General features: G+C 40.8%; 2 protein-coding genes across 6 annotated transcripts in view; both read right to left on the bottom strand.

The window, feature by feature from the left end:
* Positions 1-2,448: 2,448 nt before the first annotated feature.
* ZNF382 (zinc finger protein 382) overlaps positions 2,449-24,816 on the bottom strand; it is a gene marked incomplete at its 5' end in the record, with an annotated part of 51,092 nt that continues 28,724 nt past the window's right edge. For 3 of the 5 annotated variants that reach the window (XM_084905202.1, XM_084905205.1, XM_084905204.1), the window contains one exon: positions 2,449-7,156. In XM_084905202.1, coding sequence (XP_084761328.1) covers positions 5,739-7,156 — 1,418 coding nt within the window. In that variant the 3' untranslated portion in view covers positions 2,449-5,738. Of the gene's footprint in view, positions 7,157-18,899; positions 19,714-24,816 lie in introns of those variants that run through there. The other 2 variants (XM_084905203.1, XM_084905206.1) reach the window with 2 other exon arrangements.
* LOC311633045 (elongation factor 1-alpha 1-like) lies at positions 8,366-9,830 on the bottom strand. The gene has a single exon (XM_084905217.1). The coding sequence runs from the start codon at positions 9,765-9,767 to the stop codon at positions 8,379-8,381; it is 1,389 nt and encodes a 462-aa protein (XP_084761343.1). The 5' UTR covers positions 9,768-9,830; the 3' UTR covers positions 8,366-8,378.

The following is a 24,816-nucleotide window of genomic DNA, read 5'->3' on the forward strand; positions in this document are numbered from 1 at the left end:
TAGTATTCCATAGTGTAAATGCCCCACACCATTTTTATCCTTTCATCTACTGATGGGCACTTGGGCTGTTTCCAAATCTTAGCTATTGTAAATAATGCTGCTACGAACATAGGGGTGCATGTATTCTTTATGATTGGTGTTTTGGGGTTATTAAGATATATCCCCAGAAATGGGATCATTGGGTCAAATGAAAGTTACATTTTTAATTTTTGTAGAAACTCCATACTATTTCCCATAGTGGCTGCACAAATATGCACTCCCTCTAGTACTGAATTAGTGTTCCCTTTTCTCCAAAGAGCCTGGGAGTGTTCCTTTCTCTTGAATTTTTTGGAATATTTTAAAAAAGATAGATGTTAGTTCTTAGGATGTTTGGTAAAATTAACCTGGTTCAGGACTTTTTGCTGCAAGTTTTTTATTTTTATTTTATTACTGCTTCAATTTCATCAGTTGTTATTGGCCTATTCAGATTTTCTGATTTTTCCTCTGAGTTCAGGAAGATTGTATTTTATGTAAATTTGTCTGCTTCACCCAGGTTGTTTAGTTGTTGGCATATAGTTGTTCATATTTACTTATAATTCTTTGTTTTTCTGTGGTGTCCATTGTTATATCACCTATATTTTATCTGAATTTTACTAATCTGGGTCCTTTCTCTTTGTTTCTTGATGAGTCTGGCTAAGAGTTCATCAATCTTGTTTATCTTTTCAAAGAACCAGCTCTTGGATTTATGATCTTTTGTACTGTTTGTTTGTTTTAGTCTCTGTGTCATTTATTTCCACTCTGATCTTTATTATTTCCTTCTTTCTACTTACTCTGGGATTTTCTTGCTGTTCTCTCTTTAATTCATTTAGTTTTAGGATTAGTTTATTAGTTTTTTTCCTTGTTTCTTATAATAGACCTGTAGAGCTATGAACTTCTCTCTCAGGACTGCTTTTGTTATGTCCCATAGGTTTTGAGTGGTGGTGTGTTTATTTTCATTCATTTCCAAGAACTTTTCACTTTCATTTTTCCCCCTGATTAGTTCATAATAATAATTTTTTAATTCTTTATTGTTGAAAGTTTTATATATGTTTCCTTTCCCCCACATTGACCTCTCCCCATCTGCTCCCACCCCCCGAGCATATGCCTCCATACACCTATTGTCTGTGTCCATTGGTCATGCTCATCTGCATGCATAGAAATCCTTTGGTTAATCTCTTACCTCCCTCACCCTTCTCTGCTCTCTCTCTGAGATTTGATGGTCTGTTCAATGCTTATATGTCTCTGGATTTATTTTTGTTCATTAATGGCAATGAAGGAAGCCAAGCTTTCTGCACACCCTGGCCAGCCCAGGCCACAGCTTAAGGCTACAAAGATTCAATTATAGAAGATACATAAATCCCATAAAAAATGGCTGCCTCCATGGAGCAAGCAGTAGGCTTGGCTCCACTCCAGGCTACAAAGTTTCAGTTGTAGAAGATGAATAAACCCCAGATACCAGAGTCTCCACTTGGGTCACCAGGGGGTGTGGCCAGCCTGCAAACCACCACAGGCTCCTTGTCCAGGCCACCCCAGGCTCCAAGGGAACCCCCACTCTGATCCGGAACATTCTTTAGAGCAAATCAGCCGGCCCCCACCCATTCACCAGGCCTCTATCCTATCTAATAAAAGAGTAATATGCAGATTAACCATCACTCCAACACACAAGGCTGCCCCCATGTGGTCAAATATGGCTGCCTGCATATGGACACAAGATGGCCACCACAAGATGGCCAGCAGGGGAGGGAAGTTGGAAAGGACCAGGCCTGCAAGGGAGGGCAGTTGGGGTCAATCAAGCTTGCAGGGGAGGGCAGTTAGGGGTGACCAAGCCAGCAGAGGAGGGAAGTTGGGGAGACCGGAGCTGTAGAGAAGGGCAACTGGGAAGAACCCAGACCTGCAAGGGGAGAGCAGTTGGGGGAAGGGGGGGAACCAGGCCTGCAGGGGAGGGCAGTTAGGGGCAAATAGGCTGGCAGGGGAGCAGATAGGCATCATTCAGGCTGGCAGGGGAGTGTTTAGGGAGTGATCAGGCTGGCAGGCAGAAGTGGTTAGGGGCAATTAGGAAGGCAGGCAGGCGAGCAGTTGGGAGCCAGCAGTCCCAGATTGGAGAGGGTGCAGGCTGGGCTGAGGGACACCGCCCCCAGCATGATTTTCATGCACCAGGCCTCTAGTTTTATATAAGGGACTTGAGCATTTATGGATTTTGTTATCAATGGGGGTCCTGGAATCATTTCCCTGTGGAAACTAAGGGATGATTATAGTTAATTTGTGCGTGTGTGTGTTGGGGGGGGAGTCAAATGTTATACAGATTTTCAACTGTGCAGGGGTTGGCACCAAAGGGCAGCTGGATTATATATCCATGTATATGAAGAATATATATATATATATATATATATATATATATATATATATATATATGAATATCTTTGTAATCTTTAAAATTTTTTTTTAAGACTTTCTCTTTCATTCATGGATTATTTAGAAGTATGCTATCTGGAAGTGTTTGGAAATTTTCCTGTTGCTTTTCTTTTATTGATTTATAGTTTGATTCCATTATTGTCTCATGTGAGGGCACAGTCCACAAAAGTATTCCCTTATTTATGACACCAATTCCCTTATTTCTGACACCAATTACAAATGGTGGGTTTCCAAGACCACCATTAGGTTTGATAATTCACTAAACAACTCATAGATCTCACTGAAAGCTATCATATTCACAGTTTAATACAGCAAAAAGATACACATTAAAATCAGCCAAGGATAGAAGTACATAGGGCAGAGCTCAGGAAGGTTCTAAACACAGAACTTCCAGTTGTCATTTAACAGCAAAATCATAAACATTAACTCTTTCTATTAACATGCATAACAATATGCATGGAGTATTGCCAAATAGGGAAGCTCACTTGAGACTTGATGTCAAGAAATTTCATTGTGGCTCCTGGTTGCCAGTTGACTTTTAGTGCCCAACCTCCCAGGAGGTAGAACTAATACCTTAGTCTCTAGTTTCTTTAGAGTAGAACTGATGCCACATGTCACAAAGCATCATAAATTCCACTGTTAGACTCTCTAGGGGCTGTGGTCTCTAGGTAACAAAGATTCTGTAGAGATTACCTCCCTGGAGATGAATACAAAAGCCAGAGCTTTCTTTGGTTAAGGTTCTTTACTATATATCACAAGGACATACTCTATGTTTTAAATTTAAAATTTGCTTCATGATCTAGAATATGATCTATTTGAGAAATGTTCAATGTATGCCTGAAAACATTATTTATTCCACTGTTGTTGGGTAGCACGCTCCATAAATGTTGGTAATCCTATTTGGTTGATGGTACCATTCAGTTCTTCAATATTCTTGCTGCTTGTCAGTCAAGTAGTTCCATCAATTGCTGGGAATAAGGTATTTAAATCCCCAGATATAATTTTGATTTGTATATTGCTCCTTTAAACTTATAACCAGGTTTTGCTTTCTGTATTTTGAAGTTCTGTTGATGATACTAATTTTTAATTTTTTTTACTCTAAAGTTTGATTTGATATTATTATAGCCATTTCTATTTTCTTTTATTATTTACATTTACTATTTATATATTTTACTATTTATATATTTTTTGCTTTCAACATACCTATATTATTATGTTTGACATGACATTTTTATAGTCACCATGTATTAATTGGGGTCATGTTATTTATTGGTTGTGTCAATCTCTGCCTCTCACCTGGTGGTTTAGACCTGTGGTCAGCAAACTGTAGCTCGCGAGCCACATGCAGCTCTTTGTTCCCTTGAGTGTGGCTCTTCCACAAAATACCATGGCCTGGGCGAGTCCATTTTGACAAAGTGGCGTTAGAAGTTTAAGTTTAAATAATTTGGCTCTCAAAAGAAATTTCAATTGTTGTATTGTTGATATTTGGCTCTGTTGACTAATGAGTTTGCCAACCACTGGTTTAGACCATTTATATTTAAAGTAATTATTGATATGTTAGTGTATTTGTTCTTTGCTGCTTCCCTCTGTTTCTTTTCTTTTTCCTTGCCTACTTGTAAGTTGATCAAACATTTTTAGAGTTCCATTTTCATATATTTATAATGCTTTTAAACATATCAAATTTAATTCAAAAGATGTAACCATTTTATAGGTCAGGAATTTGAGAAAGCTTTGGCTAAGGAGTTATTGATTGGGGTCTGTCATTTGGTTCCAGTTGGGTGCCAGTGGGCTCCAGTCATTTGAAGAGTTGGGTGATCATTTGGAACTTAGCTGGGGCTAATGACCAGGGTGACTACACGAAGACTCTAGCATTATGCTCTCAGTATGGGTGGCCTTCTTGGATGGAAACTCCATTTCCCAGAGTTAGAGTTAAAATATTTATTTGGTACCCTTTTAAATTTCCTGTTTAGTATGGATTATTTAGTGTTGTATAAGGAGTAAGATATGGCTAAAGTCATTTTTACAATAATTTCATTTGAAAAGTTCTCATCTAATATAAACTTTCTGGTGTTGTGTAAGATTTGAACTATGACTAACTTCCACATTCATCATTTCTATATGACCAGTAAGATATAGGCCATAGGTAAAGGTATGCCCTACACCATTTTATTCATCATTTTTTATCCAGTTAGAATTCTCTAATGTTGAGCAAAGAAGGTGCCTCCCTTTTTCTAATATAACTTTCCGATTTCATATAAGGCATTATTGTGGCTAAAGGTAATCTCACATTTATTACATTTGCCTGTTATATTAAAATTTAGGCTGTAAAGACTTTGTACATGCATTATATTCAAATTCACAGTTTTCACAACATTCAGTGTCCCTCTACTATGACTTCTCTGATTTGAATTATTACTATACTGATAATATTCTGTTTTTTCCCCTCTTCAGAACAAATTATCTCATACTGTGAAAGTGATGAGTTGTTTGGTAATATCTACCAAAGCCACCAAATATAGAAATGCTTCAGGACCCAGAAATTTCACTCCTATGTATATACACGAGGGAAATAAATATATGTATATCTAAAGACAAATATATTCACAAAAGCATTACTTATTATGACCCTAATCTGTAAACAAAGAAAACTCCACTAATAGATTGGATGTGTTGTGATATATTTATATAATGAATAATAAAATTCTATACAGAATAAAAATACATGAATTTCTGCTACATGCATTAATGATGAATTTTAGAGACATAATAATGAATGACCAGGGTGACTACACAAAGTCAAATATGAAAAAATACACGATATATAATCTAATTTATATAAAAGTGAACAAGTAAAAACTATAATGTTAGAAATTAGAACGTTGGTTAACTCTGAGGAGGTAACAATTTTTATTCAATATTTGCAATGAGAAATACAATTTACACCTCCTTTCTTTTTAAAAGTTGTTTGTTCACAGTGTGGTTCACATACCAACTGTATATTACTGGTTCACAATAAGGTGGGTATTAAAATAAAAAGCAACTTTAAATATGTGTAGCAACTTGACAGAGGGATTTTATATCTGATGAATCTAACAATAGAAAACTGGGGATTGTATTTTCAATGACTTTTGTTATTTAATTTGTCTAGTAATTATTTTGTGTGTATGTTTTATAGGCTAGCAAGCAGTAAGTAAATATATGATATAGTATTTTAAACTGTTGACTATTATTACACTTGCAAGCAACATCATATACTGGGTTTACTATGACTTTAAAAGTTTTTACTAAAAGAAGAGTCACATCCTTTACTATATTCCAATGATTTCTACCTTGTGAGTTTTCTGATGGCCAATGAGGTTTGACTTACAACTGAAGAACTTACTACATTCTTTACATTCATACAATTTCTCTCCTATGTGAGTTTTCTGATGGCGAATGAGGTTTGATTTCCTACTAAAGGCTTTCCCACACTGAAGACATTGATTGGATTTCTCTCCTGTATGTATTCTCTGATGAACAGTGAGGATTGCCTTCTGACGAAAGGACTTCCCACACTCACTACAACTATAAGGTTTCTCCCCTGTATGAATTCTTTGATGGAGAGTGAGAGTTGTCTTTTGACAGAAGGACTTTCCACATTCATTACAAATATAGGGTTTCTCTCCTGTGTGAGTTCTTTGGTGTACAGTGAGGGTTGTCTTCTGGATAAATGCCTTCCCACATTCATTACATTGATATGGTTTCTCTCCTGTGTGAGTTCTCTGATGATCAATGAGGTATGACTTCTTTCTAAAAGCACTTCCACACTGAGTACAATCATAGGCTTTCTCCCCTGTATGTATTTTGTGATGTCTGGTGAGGGTTGCCTTCTGGCGGAAGGATTTCCCACAATCCATACAAATGTAGGGTTTCCCCTCGACATGTGTTTTCTCATGAAGAGTGAGAGCTGTCTTTTGACGGAAGGCTTTTCCGCATTGACTGCAAACATAAGGTTTCTCACCTGTATGAATTCGCTGATGCTCAATGAGATATGACTTCCTTCTAAAGCTATTCCCACAATAAGAACAATGAAAGGGTTTCTCTTCTGTTTCAGATCTCTGATGTATAATAAAAATGGACTTCCTGCAGAGGAAATTCCCATATTTGCTATATGCATGGGCCTTCTTCTCCATATAATTCTGTGGATGGACACTGGGATTTGACTTTTCAATGAAAGGCATTCCATCTTTATTATATTCAAAGAGTCTTTCTTTTCTATGAGTTCCAGTATGTGTAAATAACATTTCTTTCATTAGGAAGGAATTTTCACATTCATGTTCAAATGATTGCTTGGGAGTTTGAACCTTCTGATGTTTAATAAGCTCTTGTTTATTACTCAGACTCCTTTCTGTTTGTTTATAGAGATTTTCTGTAGTATGAATTTTCACATGCTTTTTACTGAGAAGTGATTTCTCCCATCCATTATTCTCACCAAACTTCTCTCTTACAGGGCTTATATTTCTAATGACTGATTCTGAAATATTTTTCAAAATCTTTCCATCAAGTTTATATTCATGTAGTGTTGTTTCTGAAATAATATAGTTCTTGCCTACAGTAAGTGTCTTCCCAAAAATATTATTTCTTTCCGTAATTGGTCTTTCATGGTTGCTGAATACAACTGGTCTAAAATGCCTATCTTGGTATTGTTTAAACTTCATTAAAACATCTTCAGCTTTCCCATCTTTTTCTAGAAAAGAATAAAATAAACAATACCATAAATCTTGATATAAATGTTATCAATTAGATGTATATGCAAACAATCTATTGTGGTACTATCTTTCTCATTATTGTGATGTTTAGAAAGGCCAAAATAAATTACCTCTTGGTAGACAAAATGCATGGAACTTAAACACATATCCTACTATACTGTTAAAATGAGGAATAATTGGCATAAGCAAAAAACACTCATATCTTTGACATATAGTAAATATAAGTTACATCAAGTAGGTCTGATTAATATAAGGACAAGTAAGCAAAAGATGGTGTAAAGTGGCATTATTCTTGGAACATGCAGGTTTAGAGATGATGAAGTGAGCCTATCAAGAGTACTAACCAGTAAACAAGGAAAACTGTCCAGGTGGATATTAAAGTGTATACACTTATTTCCTCATGCATAAAAAGGTGTTATAAAGATGTCATTTGCTATTTATAGCTAATAAACTTTATCAAGCACTCATTTCATTATTTTTAAAGAAACACTAATCTATATCTAGGCCCTAGCTCTCCATACAACTGATTTATTTTCTCTTGAAAGGGAAGAATTAGAAAAACATTTTCATGTCAAATTACAGTGGAGAGGGGAGGAAGATCTGGGGGAGATAATAGATCAACCGAAGGTCTTGTATACATGCATATAAGTACAACCAGTGGACATAAAACTCTGGGGAGGGAGGGTATGTGTGAGAGGGAGGGAGAGGGGCAAAAAAAATCAATAAAATATATTTTAAAAAAAAGAAAGAAAAACATTTTCTTTATGAATTATAAAATAAAACAGAGGACAAAGCATCCTTTCAAATGAACATAATCACTGATTGCTTGTTATATCAGTGGGGTGGGGATGGTCAATAACTAAATTATCCTGACCATCAATTTTTTTTATTTTATTATTATTTTTTTCTCATTAAACTGTTATTTTAATGGGTCTCAAAATTCTGTGACAGATTTTTGGTCATGTTGTTTCCATTAAAAAGTACTGATTTTAAAAACTAATAACTTAAAAACGGCCACACACACAAAAGAACCAAATGGTCCACAAAACATTCTCCTTTCCTTCTGAAGGTTTTACGATGCATTGTAATCATTAACCAGTCTTTTACTATTAAACTTAAATGGCCAATTGAGACAAACAGTTCTGAGACCGTTCTTCCACCACTGATTAAGACTGGGGTGGCAGCTGTTGGGAATAATATTCATTTAGCCTTCTGAGCTTTCTGGGCAGACTTGGTGACTTTGCCAGCTCCAGCTGCCTTCTTGTCCACTGCTTTGATGACACCCACAGCAACTGTCTGTCTCATGTCACGAACAGTGAAACGGCCCAGAGGAGGGTAGTCAGAGAAGCTCTCAATACACATGGGCTTGCCAGGAATCATATCAACGATGGCAGCATCACCGGATTTCAAGAACTTGGGGCCATCTTCCAGCTTTTTCCCAGAACGATGGTCAATCTTCTCCTTCAGCTCAGCAAATTTGTAAGCAATGTGAGCTGTGTGACAATTCAGCACAGGTGCATATCCAGCACTGATCTGGCCTGGGTGGTTCAGGATAATCACCTGAGCTGTGAAGCCAGCTGCTTCCATTGGTGGATCATTTTTGCTGTCACCAGCCACATTGCCACGGCGAACATCTTTGACAGACACGTTCTTGACGTTGAAGCCCACATTGTCCCCAGGAAGAGCTTCACTCAAAGCTTCATGGTGCATTTCAACGGACTTTACTTCAGTTGTAACATTGACTGGAGCAAAGGTGACCACCATGCCGGGCTTGAGAACACCAGTCTCCACTCTGCCCACAGGGACAGTACCAATACCACCAATTTTATAGACATCCTGAAGGAGCAGGCGAAGGGGCTTGTCAGTTGGGCGAGTTGGTGGCAGGATGCAATCCAGAGCTTCAAGCAGTGTGGTTCCACTGGCATTGCCATCTTTACGGGTGACCTTCCATCCCTTGAACCAAGGCATATTAGCACTTGGCTTGAGCATGTTGTCACTATTCCAACCAGAAATTGGCACAAATGCTACTGTGTCAGGATTGTAGCCAATTTTCTTAATGTAGGTGCTGACTTCTTTAACAATTTCCTCATATCTTTTCTGGCTGTAGGGTGGCTCAGTGGAATCCATTTTGTTAACACCAACAATCAGCTGTTTCACACCCAGAGTGTAGGCCAGAAGGGCATGCTCACGGGTCTGTCCATTCTTGGAGATGCCTGCTTCAAATTCACTAACACCAGCAGCAACAATCAGGACAGCACAGTTGGCCTGAGATGTGCCTGTAATCATGTTTTTGATGAAGTCTCTGTGCCCGGGGGCATCAATGATGGTCACATAATACTTTCTGGTCTCGAATTTCCACAGGGAGATATCAATGGTGATACCTCGCTCCCGTTCGGCTTTCAGTTTATCCAAGACCCAGGCATACTTGAAGGAGCCCTTCCCCATCTCAGCAGCCTCCTTCTCAAATTTCTCGATGGTTCTTTTGTCGATCCCATCACATTTGTAGATGAGATGGCCGGTAGTGGTAGACTTGCCAGAATCTATGTGTCCAATGACGACGATGTTGATGTGAGTCTTTTCCTTTCCCATCTTGGGTTTGAGTTAATGGTGGTTTTCATGATACCTGTGTTCTGGCGGCAAACCCGTTGCGAAAAAGCCTGACCATCAATTTTAATTGTCCCTCCTTTCAATTTGCTGAATTACTTTTTCAGTGTTAGAAAAAGATGGGTTCAAGTTTTCCTCCCAATGCAGTAACATGCCTTAAACTCTGCTATTCCCTATTAGGACTGTGAAAGACTGGATTCTTCAGTATATGTGTATAGCACTCACTCATTGACCTTACTTATTATCCTATACTAGAGGCCCAGTGCACCAAATCGTGTGTGAGTCAGGTTCTTAGGCCTAGCCTGTGATCAGGGCTATGTCCGATGCCCTATAATACCCCATGGCACCCCTCAACACTCGCCGATGCCACACTGTGATGCTTGCTTTGTTTGCCTCTTCCACCACAGGACGCTCTGTGAAGCTCCTCGCCCTGCAACAGTCCTTAATGACGAGCAACAGTCCTCTACCGCCTGCATGACACCCTGCAATGCTTGCCGCTGTGCCCCTGCAATACTCCACGAAGCTCCCCACCCCGTGAAGCTTCTTGACACTTGCTGCTGCCGCCCTGCAACGTGAACAGTCCCACAAAGCTCTGCACTGCTTGACTCTGCTACCCTGTGATGCTCCATGCTCCCCGCCATGTGACTGCTCTACGATGCTCTGGGAAGCTTCCTACCCCGTGATGCTCTGTGATGCTCTTTGCTGCTGCCCTGCAATGCTCCTTGATGCTCTTCGATGCCCTGTAACTACTCTACAACAACACTCCATGAAGCTCTCTGCCCCACGATGCTTGTCACTGCTCACTGCTAGACACTCATCACCACTGGCCATCCACAGCCCACTACCACTCAACAGTTCCCAGTCCCATTCTGCTGTTACCCAACCCAGTTCTTATGGTTCCCCATTGGCCATCCAATGATGGATGCACCTCATAGTGACTGGTCGTTCGGTTGTCATAGTCATCACGGACACTGGCTTTTTATATTATAGACTAGTGGCCTGGTGCATGAAATTTGTGCACTGGAGGGTGTCCCTCAGCATGGCCCATGCCCTCTCCTACCTGAGACCCCTCAAAAAAATGTCCTACTGCCAGATTACAGAGATCAGGTATAAACTGGCAGTCAGACATCCCTCTCGCAATCCAGGATTGCTTGCTCATAACCACTCACCTGCCTGCCTGCCTGATTGCCTCTAACCACTCTGCCTGCCTGCCTGCTTGCCCCCAACTGCCCCCCACCACTGGTTTGCTCGCCCCCAAATTCTGCACCCCTCCTACGAGCCTGATTATCCCCAACTGCCCTCCCTGTTGGCCTGCTCATCCCTAACTCCCCCCTTGCTGGTCTGCTCACCCAAATGCCCCCCCCCCCCCATGACCTGCTCACACCCAACTGGCCCCCCTGCTGGTCTGTTTCCCACAACTGCCCCCCACTGGCCTGATCACCCCCAATAGCCCCCACCACTGGCCTGATCACCCACAACTGCCTTCCCTCTTGGCCTCTAATCACCTCTATCTTGGCCCTGTCACCATGGCTTTTGCAGAAGAATGTCCAGAAGGTCTTCTGGAAGGTCTTCCAGTTGAATTAGCATATCACCCTTTTATTAGTATAGATAGAGGCCTGCTTCATGGGTGAGGGCCGGATGGATTGCCCTGAAGGGTGTTCCAGATCAGGGTGGGGATCCCCTGGGGGTGTGGGGCAGCCTAGGCGAGGGGCCTGTGGTGGTTTGCAGGCCAGCCATGCCCCCATAGGTCACTGCTTGGGGGGCATGGCCATCCTAGGTGAGGGGCCGAGGACTGTTTTCAACTGGCCACACCACCTTCAGGGTTGGGGTGCCTGGCCAACTTGAGTGAGGGACTGATGGCTGTTTTCAGGCTAACCATGCCTCCCAGTGGGGACTCTTATTCCATGGGGGCATGACCAGACTGGGTAAAGGGCTGAGGGCCATTTTCAGACTGGCAACACCCCCTTCAGGATGGGGGGTCCTGCTGGGGTGCCTGGCCAGCCTGGGTGAGGGGCTGATAGCTGTTTGAAGGCTGGTCAAGCCCCCTAGCAGGGACCCTCACCCAATGGGGTATGGCCAGCCTAGGTTAAGGGGCTGAGGGCCATATTCAGGCTGGCCACACTCCTCGGTGACCCAGGCTCCCAGCCCATCTTTGAGTGGAGGCTAGGGCAGACTGGAATCCTGGGTCATTCCCAGCCACCCCTTCAGCAGTGGCCAGGGCAGGCGGAAAGCTTGGCTTCCTCCAATGCCAGGGGCAACCCAAGCCTCCTGCTTGCTCTAGCTCCATGGCCACTGCCATCTTTGTTGGGTTACTTTGCATACTCACTCTTGATCGGCTGGTGGGTGTAGCCGAGTGACAGTCAATTTGCATATTCTCTTTTATTAGTGTAGATGATAAAGAGCTAATATGCTAATTAGAGCGGACAGTGGAACAACCTTCCAGAATGACCAGTGGATGGGACAAGCTGCAGGGATGTAAGACAGTGGGGCTGTGAGGACCTACTCTTACACAAATTTTGTGTATCAGACCTCTAGTTTTTCTTATAAATTCTTGGCAAATTTTACTACTGTAATCTGACTACAACCCACATCTGGTGGAGCAATTTTAAAGATGGGTTTATCTTACCCATAATTTTCTATCTTATTTGCAATAGCCTTAAACTAAAAACAGCCCAATTATCTATGAAAAGGTAAATAGGCAATATTGTGTCATGTAATTATATATTAATGCTACTTAGCAATAAAAAGGGGGAGGGGGCAGAGAAAACCTGATGACAAAAAGGATGAAGCTAAAACATTTTTCAGAGTGAAAGCTTTATGCAAGAGAGTAAATATTGCACAATTCCACTTACGTGTAATCCTAGAACATGCAAAACTAATCTGTATTGGTAACAGGAGTTACATTGCCTTCCTAAGAACCTTAATACTCTTCAGGATCATGCTACTACTCAATTTATCCAAGTCTTCACATATTCTTCCTATCCTTTAATGTCTAATTTCTCTGAAATTAGAATACAATTAGAATCTGGACTACCTATTTCAAGAAACATTTCAACAGTCTCAATGAGGGAAAAAGGAGACATCTGGAACACTTTCAACAATAAAGAATTTAAATTAAAAAAAAAGAAGACTACTAGTATATTTCAGAGATTAAAAATGGCGGTAGAGTAGGAGGATGCTCCACAGACATGTTTCCAGAAACAAACTGGAATTACAGCTGAAAGGCTTCCTGCAAAATCAATGGAAAACTCACAGGAGAGAACCATGATACCCAAGGACTGAAGGTGGAGATAGCACACAGACTGGTAGGAGGGGCAGAGGTGTGAAAGGGCTGGCCAGGCACCCACAGATGTCAACTGAAGTCCAATAGAGATATCTCAACTGTCAGGGTGGAGGGTTCCACTGAGAACTCTGGGATCTAATACCTAAGCTGGGATCCCCAGCAGAGAGCACCAAACAGAGGAGGGTACCAACATACCGTTTAGCTGTGAAAAGCAGTGGGCGCTGTCTTCCAGGGATTGGCAGCTGAAAATTATGGCACCTTCTTAAAGGGACAAGGCAAAAAAATTCCCTGTGGAGCCACCCACCTTATGCTATAGCAGAGGGAGGATGAAGTGGACTGGGGATGTGAGAGCAGAACCCAGGACTGGGGACTTGGGGAGATAAAGCTCAGCATGCAGACATCCCAAGTTTTTGGGCTGAGTCATCTCCTCATACAGTGGAGGATATATTTCCCAGATAGACATTTGCCTTGCCTGGGGGAAGACAGTCAACACAAGCTACTGGAAAACACCTTGCTCTGAGTCCACTTAAGATATTAAAAGTGACAATTAGCTTATAAGCAGAAGCAACTGCCCCACCATGTTGAAAAAAACTTGCCACACCTGACGATGATTGCCTGGGGGAAATTCAAGTCAGAATGTAGATAGAGGTGGTCTCTGAAGGCTTTGAGTCTTTGCTGAATCCAATTTGTAAGAAACAGCCTTTAACTCTGTTCTGCACTAGAGATTGAGAAGTATAGATGATCTACCTAAAACATAGTCACAAACCCAGACAGACAACCAAAATGAGGAGACAAAGGAACAACTCTCTAATGAAATAATTAGCAAATTCTCCAGAAGCAGAGATAAATGAAGCAAAGATAAGAAACTTATCTGAAATAGAGTTCAGAGCAATGATGGTAAAAATGCACACCAGCATGAAAAAAGATTTAGCAACTATGAAAAAAGAACAGTCTGAGATAATGATATAACACAAATTAAAACAAAAAACAAAAACCACAACACATTGGAAGTAATACACAGCAGATAAAGGGAAGCTGAGGATCAAATCAATGAATTAGAAGACAGAGTTGAAAATATCAATCAGAGAACCAAAAAGGAGAAAAAAGTAAAAAACAGGACAGTTTTAATGGAGTTGAGGGACAATGTGAAATGTAACAATATTAGAATAGTAGGTGTCCCAGAAGAGGTAGAAAGGAATAGAGAAAGTGTTTGAAGAAATAATGGTAGAAAACTTCCATAACCTAGTAAAGGAAAAAGTCACACAAGTTCAGGAGGCAAAGGCAGGAGGCATAGAGAACCCCAAACAAGGAGAACCCACACAGACCCAAGTCCAGTCACATCATAATTAAAATGCCAAAAATTAAGGACAAAAAAGATAATCTTAAAGGCAGCAAGAGATAAAAACCTGTTACCTACAAAGGAGTTCCTATAACGCTGACACCTGATTTCTCATCAGAAATTCTACAGGCCAAGATGGCTGAGGCCACCGAGAGCAGGAAGAAGGCTTGGGTTTCCCTGGCGATGGAGGAAGCCAAGCATTCCGCCTGCCCTTGCCGGCCCAGATCTCCATTTAAGGCTACAGAGTTTCAATTATAGAAGGTAAATAAATCCCAAGAGAAATGGCTTCTGCCAAGAAGTGAGCAGGAAGCTTGGCTCTGCTCCAGGCTACAAAGTTTCAATTGTAAAGATAAATAAATTCCAGATACTAGGCTTCGGTTGCCGGGGGCATGGCTGGCCTGCAAACCACCACAGGCCCCTCTCCCAGGCCGCCTCATGCCCTTGGGGAACTCCCACCCTGATTTGAGACACCCTTCAGGGCAAACCAGCTAGCCTCCACCCATGCACCAGGCCTCTATCCTATCTAATAAAAAATATGAAGATTGATCATCACTCCAACACACAAGATGGCTGTCCCCATGCGGTCAAACATCCTGCCCCAATGTAGACACAAGATGGCCACCACAAGATGGCCAGCAGGAGAGGGCAATTGGGAGGGACCAGGCCTGCAAGGGAGGGAAGTTGGGAGCAACCAGGCCTGCAGGGAAGGGCAGTTGGGGGGAACCCTAGCATGCAGGGGAGAGCAGTTGGTGGGAACCAGGCCTCCAGGGGAGGCTAGTTAGGGGTGATCAGGTCTGCAGGGAAGGGCAGTTAGGGGCAAATAGGCTGGCAGGGGAGAAGACAGGCATTAATTAGGCTGGCAGGGGAGTGGTTAGGGAGTGATCAGGCTGGCAGGCAGAATCAGTTAGGGCAATCAAGAAGGCAGGCAGGCGAGCAGTTGGGAGCCAGCAGTCCTGGATTGTGAGAGAGATGTCCTACCAGGATCGGGCCTAAACGGGCAGTTGGACATCCCTCAATGGGTACCAGATTGGAGAGGGTGCAGGCTAGGCTGAGGGACACACACCCCCATGCACGAATTTTGTGCACCAGGCCTCTAGTGTTGAATAATGTATCACATTAGACCATATCAGAGGATATGTCTATTTGTATGTTACATATAATCAGTAGAATGAATGTTGAGTGCAGTAAAAAGGTACTGACATGGCTTTGAGTAGTCAAGGAACATTTCATGCAGGAAGTGAAACCTGATCTTTTTACTAAGGTATGTAGCATTGTGTGGTAAAAAATATAACCTTGCCCAATGAGAGCCTGGACACTTGCCTTTGGCTTCTGAAAGGTAATCTCTAAGCCTATGGAATGTCATGTTTTACAGAAGTGTATTAGTTTGCTTAGAAGCCAGTTGGCTAGCCAGAAAGTAACAATGTGATTTAAGTGGGGTCTTTGAGCTACACCAACAGTGTGATTTAGGATGGGGGCTTTGAGTCACATGGTATCAGTTTGATCACTCAAGTGGCTGAAAACAGATCAGCCATATGAATAATCAGTCAAGCCTATGTGATGGAGCCCCAATGGATATGAGATTTGGGTGAGGCCTCTCTGGTTGGTGATATTCTGTAATGCTGTCCATAAATCCAGAGAGAGAGGGCTACTAAATGGTCCCTGTTTGTACTTTCCCAAATTCTGCCCCAGGTGCTTGGCTTGATTTTAATCTTTAGGCTTCCTCTGTAACAAACTATAATTGAATGTTACAGCTTTCAGGAAGTTCTGTGGGTCCTTCTAGTAAATTACTGATATTAAAGTAGTTCTGGGGACTTTTGAACTTGCAATTGGTGTCAGAAATGAGGGTGGTCTTATGTGTACTTTAGTATCCTCTTAATTCTGTAGTTGGATAACTGCAAGTATCCATATGGGCACAGAAAAGCTGTCACATAATGAAAGACCCAGTTGTAAAGAATAAAATCAATTACATGGAGTATATCAGTCACAGAGAGAAATACACCTGGAATGACCAGATGGGGTATTATTCTGTCAGTCATTGAATAAAAGAGATTTAAAATTTTTTATAATAATAACAATACTTTGTCTTTTTAACTGTGATCTAATTTGCACTAATGGAGCAAAAGCAATAGTGAATGTCTTATTTGTACTCATGGAATTTTAACTTATGGAGGTGAATAAATGATGACAAAGAGAGGCTAATGTCATTAAAGGAAGATTGTTAATATTTTCATTTCCTGCAGGGCCACATGAGGTCAGAAGACAGGAGTGAGGGGAAAGTCTAGGCCAAAGTCATTATTGGGGCTTGCTTCTACAAAAAAGGCAACTTCAGATAGGCTAGTTTGAACACTGTTGGCAAGCTATGGACCATAGGATTGGTCTCTAGTTGACTAGAACCTGATCTTGGATAAATTTAGGACAGGGGATATATTGGCATGGTGTGTGAGAGTTAAATAAAGAAGGTGGTTGAGGGTATGGACTTGAGATTCATTGGCTTGTATATAAGAGATGGGCTCACCAATAAGTTGCCTACTGTCTCTAGGAATTAGCTGTAGGAGGGGCAGTCTCTCCCAACCATCAAGGCCTCCCAAAGATGTCAAAACATCATAAAATATAGAAAATTAAAAAAAAACATAATTAATACAGTGGATAAATGTTAACAGCGTAAACCAAAGCACTGGCACCAAACAATAACAATAATCACTCAATTTCTAACTGGCACATATAAGAAAAAATTTAAGACTATTGACAGAGCAGAAATATAATATTAATTTTACTAGAGGCCCGGTACACGAAATTTGTGCATGGGGCGGGGGTTGTCCCTCAGCCCAGCCTGCACCCTCTCCAATATGGGACCCATTGAGGGATGTCCGACTGCCCATTTAGGCCCCACTGGAATTGGGCCTAAACAGGCAGTCAGATATCCGTCTCACAATCCAGGACTGCTGGCTCCCAACAGCCCTCCCCTGCAGGCCTGGGTGCCCCCAAATGCCCTCCCATGCAGCCCTGGGTCCCCCCCCAAACTGCCCTCCCTTGCAGGCCTGGTCCCCTCAACTGCTCTCCCCTGCAGTGGAGGACGGGTCCCCTCAACTCTCTCCCCTTTAGGCCTGGTCCCCCAACTGCCCTCCTCTGCTGGCCTGGTCACCCCTAACTGTCCTTCATGCTTGCCTGATAATCCACAACTGTTCTCCCCTGCAGGCCTGGTCCCCCCAACTGCCCTCACCTGCAGGCCTGGTCCCCCCAACTTCCCTCCTCTGCAGGACTGTGTCCCCCTAACTGCCCTCCCTTGCAGGCCTGGGTTCCCCCTTAACTGCCCTTCTCTGCTGGCTTGGTCACCCCTAACTTCCCACAACTGCCCTCTCCTGCAGGCCATCTTGTGGCAGCTATCTTGTGCCTTGGTGTGATGGTCAATTTGCATATTGATGGTACATACTTTTATTAGATAGAATTATATCTTCACTGTTATTATATGTTCAATATTCAGTGTGATAATTAAATAAGTATGAATAAAGCACTTCTGTTGTATACCAGAGTATAATATTTTTTTTTTTTTTGTGAGGAAGAGGGCTGGTGTAATTGCTGAGTGGAGAACTGAATAACTTTTTGTGGAACAACTTTTTTACTTGAAAATACAATAGACACTCAGAGTATCTGGTAGGTATTTCTTGAATAATGTGAGCCTGTCAATTCAAAGAAAACATCTGCCAACATTTGTTACCAATGATAAAATTCAAAACTAAAGGTCATTATATTGGAAAGCTCATATTTGCTATTGTGTCAGTTTCCTATTGTTTAAAAGACTTTTCTGATGAAATTTCAGATGATATTAACAAATATGGGTTTGGGTTTTAAAAAATGTTTTACATGGAATTGTGTCAAAATTTGGAAGATATGTACATGTCAGATGACCATTGCATAATATTACCAAAAAAATGCCTGGGTAAAAAAATCTATTTTAGTGGACCACTGGATTTTATGTGTACAAAAAATCAGTATTATGATTTCAGATTCTATATTGCACTGTTTAGGAAATATAAATTAAGCTTGACTGTAATATTAATGAAAAATATCCACAACAATCTTAAAAGGTTCTTTAAAACACTTATTTTTCAAACTATTCATAAGCATGAAGATTTTTTACTTCATATAAATTCAATTAAAACAACAATTGAAACAGATTTAATTCAGAATCATTTTTTGAAAATTAGCGGTCTTTTGTTAAGGAAGACACTATAGATTTCAATTATGCAAAAATGCCACTTTCCTCACCATTTTTTCCCTTTTGGGGAACAGTTTTTTTTTTTGTAAAAATAGGATTTTCTTGTCATCATGTAATGAGTTTATTATTATTATATTGTTTTAAAATGAATCGATAAATTAATATTTAAAATGATTGATTTCTAAATAGGGTAGACACACACACACACACACACACACACACGAGTGCACACACAGGGAGTTCTTTTAATCCTTAATAATTTTAAGAATATAAGCAAGTTTCAAGACTAAAAAGTTGATCTGGACATCCAGATTCTGGCAATATAAAATAAATTTGTATCAAAGCAACCTTCCAGTTGATGAAGTTATAAACTCTGGGCGAACTAGAAAAAACAATTTGTTTGATAAAGAGTGATCAAAAGCAGGCATAAACTGGAGTGGATACAATCTTTGAAAGAAAGAAAATGCACCGCATAAGATTTATACCAGGTTTTCCACTGTGTGCCTATTAATTCATCTCAAGGAGAAAGCAGGAGTCAAATATGCAGAAAAATCAGAGATTATAGTTCTGGGCTATGAGAGTGGCTGAGAATAAAATCTTAGAATGGAGAAGTAATAGAAGGAGAGCACAAAAGTTAGCATATCCCCCTCCTCAAAACCTTGGTTAATTGCTTTTCTGCAGGATAAGACTGCAAGGAATATAAAAGGGAAAAGAAAGCTGGAGCTCTGAAAGAATTAAGGAAAAATTTTAGCAGTTACTTGACTCTGGAAAAACCGAGTATTTGATTCCAGTCCTGTGCCAAGTTAGAGAAACCTGGTTAAACCTTTAATCTTTCTATTGAAACCCCAGAATAGTAATGTATTAGGAGTGAAGGCTACATTCCAGGACTCAGAGAACATCATAAAACCAAAGGAAAACCTGAAACTGAAACAGAAATCATCTAAAAAAAAAAACTTAAAAGCAATTTGACAAAGGAATCAATATGAACTTCCAGTAATTTAACCACATACCAGCATCTTGCTAAAAACTCAGCAATCTTCAGAGGAAGCAAAAGGATCCAGCATCTTCACAATATATTATCTACAAGGTTTTTCTGAGAACAGAAAATTGTGGCCAACAGAAAAGATAAAAAACAGTCAACAGAAAAAGAACTGATAGATATCCCCTATGTTAAAGTTGGAAAATAAGGAATTTAAAGTAACTGTGATAAATATAAATCTACAATAAAAAAAAGCAATATTGGTAAAGCAATTTTTCAGAAGAGATAAGAAAATGCTAACTAAAAAACCCCAACAATATCTGAAATACAAAATTCACTGGATGGGTTTAACTGCAAATGAACACAAGAGAATTAGAAAATTGAAAACCTGGTTAGTAGGAATTACCCAAACTAAAAGAATAGCCCAGGCTGGTGGCTCAGTTGGTTGAGGCATCGTCCTATGCACCAAAAAAGTTGCAGGTTTGATTCCCAGTCAGGATATATACTAGAGGCAATATTTTTCTCTCTCTAAAAATCAATAAACATATCCTTGGATAAGGATTTAAAAAATAAATAAAAGAATAAAAAAATCCTCAACCTGGACAATATGGCTCAGTTGGTTGGCACCTAAAGGTTGCCGGTTCGATTTCATGTCAGTGCACATGACCAGGTTGCACCTGGATCCCTGGAGAGGGTGGCAGCCAACCAGTGTTTTTCACTATCACATCAATGTTTCTCTCTCTTCTTTCTTCTCCCTCTCTCTCTCTCTCTCTCTCTAAAAAAAAAAAAAAAAAATCTATTAAAATATTAAAAAAAATCCTTAATGAACTAGAGAATAGGATTGCATAATTTAAAATATAAATGAGAAAGAGCAGAAAAAATAATTGGCCAAAGTTTTCCCAAATATTATATAAAATGTTACTTAATTTTAAACAAGAAACCTATGAACTCACTATATTGATGTGTTAGTTTTAATAGTTCTTTTCCTTTAGATTCCTTGGGAGAGATTTACTATGTACACAATCATGTCATCTATAAATGAAGATAGTTCATTTTCTAATCTGATGCCTTTTAAATTCGTTTTCTAACCTTATTACAGTATTTTGTATCCAATTCACTGTTTAATAGAAGGGGTGATAGTGGACATTGCTCCTTTGTTTTCCAAAAATATCTTTTATGAGGTTGCTAATCTGCTCTAAATTTTTATAATAAACTAGAGTGCACAAAATTTGTGCACACAGGGGGGGGGGGGTGAGGGGTGGGTGGGGGGTTGGGGGGGGGAGGGGGGTTCCCTCAGCCCAGCCTGCACCCTCTCCAATTGGGGACTTTTGGGGGGATGTCTGACTGCTGGTTTAGGCCCGATCAAACCAGCAGTTGGACATCCCTCTCACAATTTGGGATTGCTGGCTCCTAACTGCTCACCTACCTGCCTTCCAGATCACCCCTAAATGCCTCTGCCTGCCTGCCTGTCTGATTGGCCCTAACTGCCCTCCCCCCTGCAGGCCTGATCTCACCTCCAACTGCCCTCCTCTGCTGGCCAACTTGGTTTTGATTGGTTGGATCTATGCCAGTTAGCATCAAAAGCTCCATCTCCTAGGCAGCCATTGTCTCCCCACAGTACCCACATTTGGTTCTGATTGGTTGGTGTCTATGCCACACAGTGTCAGAAGATCTGCCTCCTAGGGATCCATTGGCTCTTCACAGCACCCACATTTGGTCCTGATTGGTCAGTTCCTGTGCCAGTCAGCATTTCTGGGTCTATCAATGGGGCCTGATCACAAAGGCGGGCTGATCAGCAGACCCGATGCAGGCCTAGAGAGAAATGGAGGCGTGACTGCTGGCCAGACTGGGAGAAAGAGGGAGGCAAGTACTGATCAAAAGCTGCCACAAAGCAATGGATCAGTCTCTACATCTCTCTTCAGGCCTCTCTCTGGCCTTGATTCGTAGCCATGGCAACCCAGTGCTGATTGCAGGACTGACTTCTGGTTGGTTGAGCCTCGGTTGTTACTGGTCTTTACAACCCAGGGGTTTTATATATTAGGATAGGAATGGAATTTAATTATTTTCCTGCATCTACTGACATGATTACAAGGCTTTCTCTTTTATTTATTTCTAGTTACTTTTTTTTTTTTTTTTTAAGTCCTCACCTGAGGATATTTTTTTCCATTGATTTTTAGAGAGTGGAAGGGAGAGGGAGAGACAGAGAGAAACACCAATGTGAGAGAGACACAATGATTGGTTGCCTCCAGCATGCCTCATACCAGGGCCAAGAGCCTGAAACTGAGGTACGTGCCCTTGACTGGAATTGAACCAGGGATCCTTAGTCCGAAGGCCGACACACTATCCACTGAGCCAAACCAGCTAGGACTCTAGTTACTTTTAGAAATCTTTTCACCCTTATAAGGTGAATGATACAGTTTATTTTTTGAATATCAAATCAAACTTTTTTCCTGGAATAAATACTTTTTGGTCATGAGGTATTATACTTTTTAGTTTTAATTGATTTCAGAGAGGGAGAGAGAGAGAGAGTAAAAATATCAATGAGAATCACTGATTGGCTGCTTGCTGCATGTGCCCTGACCGGGAATCAAACTGTGGTTTGCTGGCTTATAGGTCAACACTCAATCACTGAGACATATTGGCCGGGCAAGGTATTATCCTTTTAAAATATTGCTAGATTTCATTTTAAAATAGTTTGTTAAGGACTTTATATCTATTGTAATTTAATAGAGACATTGGCATATAGTTTTCTATTTGTGCCTTTGGTTAAGGATAATGCTGGACTTATAAAACGAGTTAACTATAAAACAGGAGTCCATACCTTTTGCGATAGCATGAATGGACTTGGAGATTATTATGCTGAGTAAAACAAGCCAGTCAGAGAAAGACAAATACCATATGATCTCACTTATATGTAGAATATAATGAATATAATAAGCTGACAAATAAATAGAACTAGAGGCATGGATTCATGGAACAAACTGACAACTGTCAGAGGGGAAATAGGGCGGGGAGAACTGGATAAAAGGAGGTGAAGAGATAAGCCAAAGAACATATATGCATAGTCAATGTACACAGACAATTATATGGTGAAGGCAAGGGGGAGCTGGTGGTGGGGACTGGGCAGAGGTGGTCAAAGTAAGGGAAAATGGAGGTTATCTAAAATAGTGTAAACAATGAAAAATAAAAGTGGGGAAGTGTCCACACCTACTCTATTTGTTGGCATAAAATTGTTTGTATATTCCATAAATATCTTCTTAATGTCTGTAGGATTTGTAGTGATTTAGCCACTTTTATTATTTTTTAATTTAATTTTATTTTTTTAAAAATATATTTCATTGATTTTGTACAGAGAGGGAGAGATACAGAATTAGAAACATCGATGAGAGAGAGTCATCGATCAGCTGCCTCCTGCACACCCCCCACCGGGGATATGCCCGCAACCAAGGCACATGCCCTTTACCGGAATCGAACCCGGGACCCTTCAGTCCCCAAGCCGACGCTCCATCCATTGAGCCAAACCGGTTTCGGCACCACTTTTATTTTTGATATTGGTAATATGTCTTCTGTTTTTCCTGTGCTTTACTGATTTTATTAAAAATAAATCAGCTTTGGCTTCACATATTTTCTCTTTATTATTCTATTGTGTATTTCATGATTTCTGCTTTAGTCTTTTATTATTTTTCTTTTCCTACCCTTTGAGTTTAATTTACCTTTCTTTTCCTAGCTGCTTAAGCTGAGAGTTTAAATCCATGATTTGATGAAATAATTTTTAAAATGCTGTTTATTTGCATCCATAAAATTTTGATATGTTTTGTCATTCAGATCAAAATTCAGTTTTACATTTCTTCCTTAATTCATGAGTTATTTTGTAAGTTTGGTGATCAATGTCCAAATATTTGGGGGACTTAGAGGTATCTTTTTAATTTTTAAATTAATTCTATTGTGGGCAGAGACCATGCTCTTTGACTTTAGGTTTATTTATTTATTTATTTATTTATTTGATTTCTTACAGCGAGGAAGAGAGAGGGATAGAGAGTTAGAAACATCGATGAGAATCATCAATCAGCTGCCTCTTGCACACCCCATACTGGGGATGTGCCTGCAAACAAGGTAGGTGCCCTTGACTGGAATCAAACCAGGGACCCTTCAGTCTGCAGGCTTATGCTCTATCCACTGAGCCAAACCAGTTTCAGCTGACTTCAGGTCTTTTAAATTTGTTGACACTGTTTTGTGGTCCAGCATATAGGGTTTATCTTGCAGAATGTTCCATGCTATCTTACCTAATAAAGAGAGAATATGCTAACTGACCATCACATCCTCACAAAGATGGTGGTGCCCACAGCCAATAAGGAGGGAATATGCTAATTGACTTCCACACCTTCAAAAATGGAAGCACACACAGCCACAAGATGATGGTGCCCAGTCCCCTCAGCCCCACAGGGGTGGCAGTGTGTGGTATGGCCAGGCACACCTCCAGGCAGATCTGTCCACTCTGTGCACCTGCCTCCAGTGTCCCCGGGCCTCTCAGCCCTTCAGGGCTAGCTTGAGGTGCAGGCAAGCCTTGTATGCTGTCTTCCCAGCAGCCTAGGGCTGGCCTGAGGCACAGGCAAGACTCGGATGTTGGCTCCCAGCTGTCCAAGGCAGGCCCAAGGCACAGGCAAACCTTGGATGGCATTGACTCAGCCACCCAGGGCCTGCTGAGTCTTGCACTGCTGGCAGGGCAGCAATAGAGGTAAGATGAGGACATTGCCTTTCCCTGATTGTTGAGTCACCTCTTGCCACTGAGGGCTCCCAGACTGTGAGAGGGGGCAGGTTGGCTGAGGAACCCACCCTCCAGTACATGAGTGTTAATGCACTGGACCTCTAGTATTCTATAAAGATTAACTAGGCACAATTGATTGCATTTTCAAGACTTCCTTAGCCTTATTGATTTCCTTTGCCTTTATTCTGTCAATTACTGAGGGAGGGGTGTTTATATCCCAAGCTATACTGACTCTTTCAGGAGTATCAACGTTGTGTTGGTATTTACTGCCTTCTCAATAGGGGTGATATTACTCCCTAAGGAGCAAAACTAGTTTATGGGAAAATGGGGAAAAACCGTAGACCTCCAAAGAGCAATGAAACATAAATACATTATGGTATTAGAATGTCATGGGGCTGGTAGCAATCTATCCACACTAATAAAAGAGAAACATGCAATTGACCATCACTCTG

This window comes from Pipistrellus hanaki (assembly GCF_964339955.1).
Source record: "Pipistrellus hanaki genome assembly, chromosome: 15".
Lineage (NCBI taxonomy): Eukaryota > Metazoa > Chordata > Mammalia > Chiroptera > Vespertilionidae > Pipistrellus > Pipistrellus hanaki.